The 2276-nt window shown below is 58.1% G+C and overlaps 1 protein-coding gene across 1 annotated transcript in view; it reads right to left on the bottom strand.

Moving 5' to 3' along the window:
- Window positions 1–1611, bottom strand: part of PRCC (papillary renal cell carcinoma (translocation-associated)) — a gene marked incomplete at its 5' end in the record, with an annotated part of 10961 nt that extends 9350 nt beyond the window's left edge. The window contains one exon of the mRNA XM_009280166.2: window positions 1598–1611. Within this exon, the coding sequence (XP_009278441.1) occupies window positions 1598–1611 (14 nt within the window). The remainder of the gene's footprint in view (window positions 1–1597) is intronic.
- Window positions 1612–2276: the final 665 nt, after the last annotated feature.

Genomic DNA, 2276 nt, shown 5'->3' with positions numbered 1-2276 from the left:
CAGGAGCTGTGCCTAGGCAGTGCTGTGGGTCTTGGTGGAAGGCGTGCGGGGTGCGGGGTGGAGAGGGGAGTTCTCTTTTGTGGGGCCCCGGGACGTGGAGCGGGGGACTACAGCTCCCGGCGTGCCCGGAGGAGCCGGCGCGGCCCCGCGGGGGGGGCGGGTTGGTTCCTTTAGCTCTTCACTGACTTTAGGTTTGACTCCGGTGACCTCCTTCTGGTTCGTTCTGGCCTTAATAAGAAAAGAGCTGGGCTCTGAATTTGGGTCCCCGATGCAAAGCCCAGGGAAGTAATTTGCCAAGCTGCTGCAAAGTACCGGCATAAGTAATTCAAACAGAATCGAGGTAGATGGGAAGCGTAGCCTGTGACGCGAGCCCTTTATCGTTTCGAACGGTGTGAAACCCGGCTAACGTGCCCTATCCCACCCCTCCTGCGTTCTGAAGGACTGATGACTATTAAAAATACTGTATTAAAAACAGGCATTGAGGCCTCTGAGAGCGAGGGGGAAAGGTGAACGCGGTTTTCAGTAGCTGCGACACTTAGAGGTACGTTTTCTCCCCACTCTTCACGCAGCCGAGACCTGTAAGAGCGAAGCCGAGCGGTACTGGCACAAGGACGCTGAGGAGGAGGACGTTCCTGTGGCCGTGGGACCGGTTTGGCTCGCAGAAGGTCCCGTCTGCGTCAGCCTTTCTTTGTGGCGGCGCGGAAACCCCTTTCCCCGAGACTGCAGGTTCCCCGTCCGCCAGTAAACGGCGAGCCCTCGTCTCGGCTGTGACGCGCGCGTGCGGGCTGTGACTTGTAGAGCGAACCCCTTGTCGAGGAGGCCTGAACCCCCAAGGGTGTCACGGAGGTGTTTAAGCCCCTTTCCTTTACAACTCTGCCCACCCGCTCTCCAAATCTAATGGAAACCCAAAACGGAGAACAGCCACGGCACGACGGAAACGGGGACTTTTTTGTGGATCGCTTTCCCCAGCAAAGCACCCTTTGGGCTGAAATCCTTGGGAACGCGTTGGGAATCTCCCCAGCAGATTTTTTTAATTTATTTATTTTATTTTTAACTCCTCCATAAATGTCTGGGTCTGTTGAAAAGTAAAATCGGCCGGTCCCCGAGAAGCACTGAGCGAGCAGGTTAAACCGCCCAGAGCCTCGATGCGAGGCAGTCCTCATCCTCTGCGGGGGGGGGGAAATCGGCGGTAACCCGGGCAGAGATAGGAGGGACGGAGCTGAAACAAGGCCCTGCTCTCGCTGCGTGGAAGGAGGGAGAAATCTTTGTTTCCCTCGCCCTTTGTCCGTCTTCTCTGTTTTAAGATAGAGATTCCTGGGGCTCTCACCCCTGGGCAGCGGAGTCCTGCTTTTAGCTGTGAGCCCTCCGATTATTTATTTGTGTTACCCTGTGGCTCGTTAGGAGAAATTAAGCCAAGGAAAGCACGGGGGGGGGATGGAAGGAAAAGAGCCCAGCCCAGGAACCCCGACTGACAGGTCACGGTGGAGGTTCTAGTCTTTCAAACAGCTTAATCTGGGCTTAATTTAATCGCAGGTGTTTGGTCGGGCCAGGCCTGCACCCGTCGCGGCCGGGAGGCCCCAGCCTCGCCTGGCACAACGTCCCCGCTGGCGCCTGAGCCCCGTCACCCCGACGAGGAAATCCCCGACACCCGGAGCTTCGCCGGTTTTAGTCTGAGGCTGGGACGCGTTTAGCAGCAGCGCTGGGGGCGGAAGGAGACCAAGGTGACGACTTACTCATCTGGTGACTTAGTCACCCCCTAACCCCCGCGCCGAGCCTGGCCGGGCGGGCCGAACCTCCTCCCCAGGCACGCAAAGATTTTCCTACAGGCTTTATTTCGCGTGCCGTGAGTAATCCCGGTACCTCTGGCCCGGGCTCTGCAGAACAGGGTCTTTCTGAAGAAAAATGCTTTGCCTGTTCGGCCTTAGGCGAAGGGGGGGAGCGCACCCGAGGCGGCCTGCTGCTCAGGCACGAAACGCTCCCAGTTGTTTGTTTTCTTTCTTTTTAAAAGCTGGCCTCCCTCTCCTACGACGTATTCGGCTGCAGCCGGGATGTGGCGTTTTGGGGGTGCCACTACACTGGTTTTACATGGTTTTACACTGGTTTTACGCTGGTTTTACACCGGACCCCTCCATTTCCAAGGTCGCAGCGGCCAGCCCGTGGCCGGGCGTCCCTCCGATGTCGCGCCGGGGTGGCCGTGTCGGGCTCTGTCCCTGTTCCTCGTGACACATCCACGATTATTCACCAAGTCTGAGCTGGAGGCATCCCCCCCCGACCCC

This window comes from Aptenodytes forsteri, unplaced genomic scaffold (genome assembly GCF_000699145.1).
Source record: "Aptenodytes forsteri isolate BGI_AS27 unplaced genomic scaffold, ASM69914v1 Scaffold332, whole genome shotgun sequence".
NCBI lineage: Eukaryota > Metazoa > Chordata > Aves > Sphenisciformes > Spheniscidae > Aptenodytes > Aptenodytes forsteri.
Note: the sequence above shows the minus strand (reverse complement) of the source record. Positions and strands in the feature narration are given on the sequence as shown.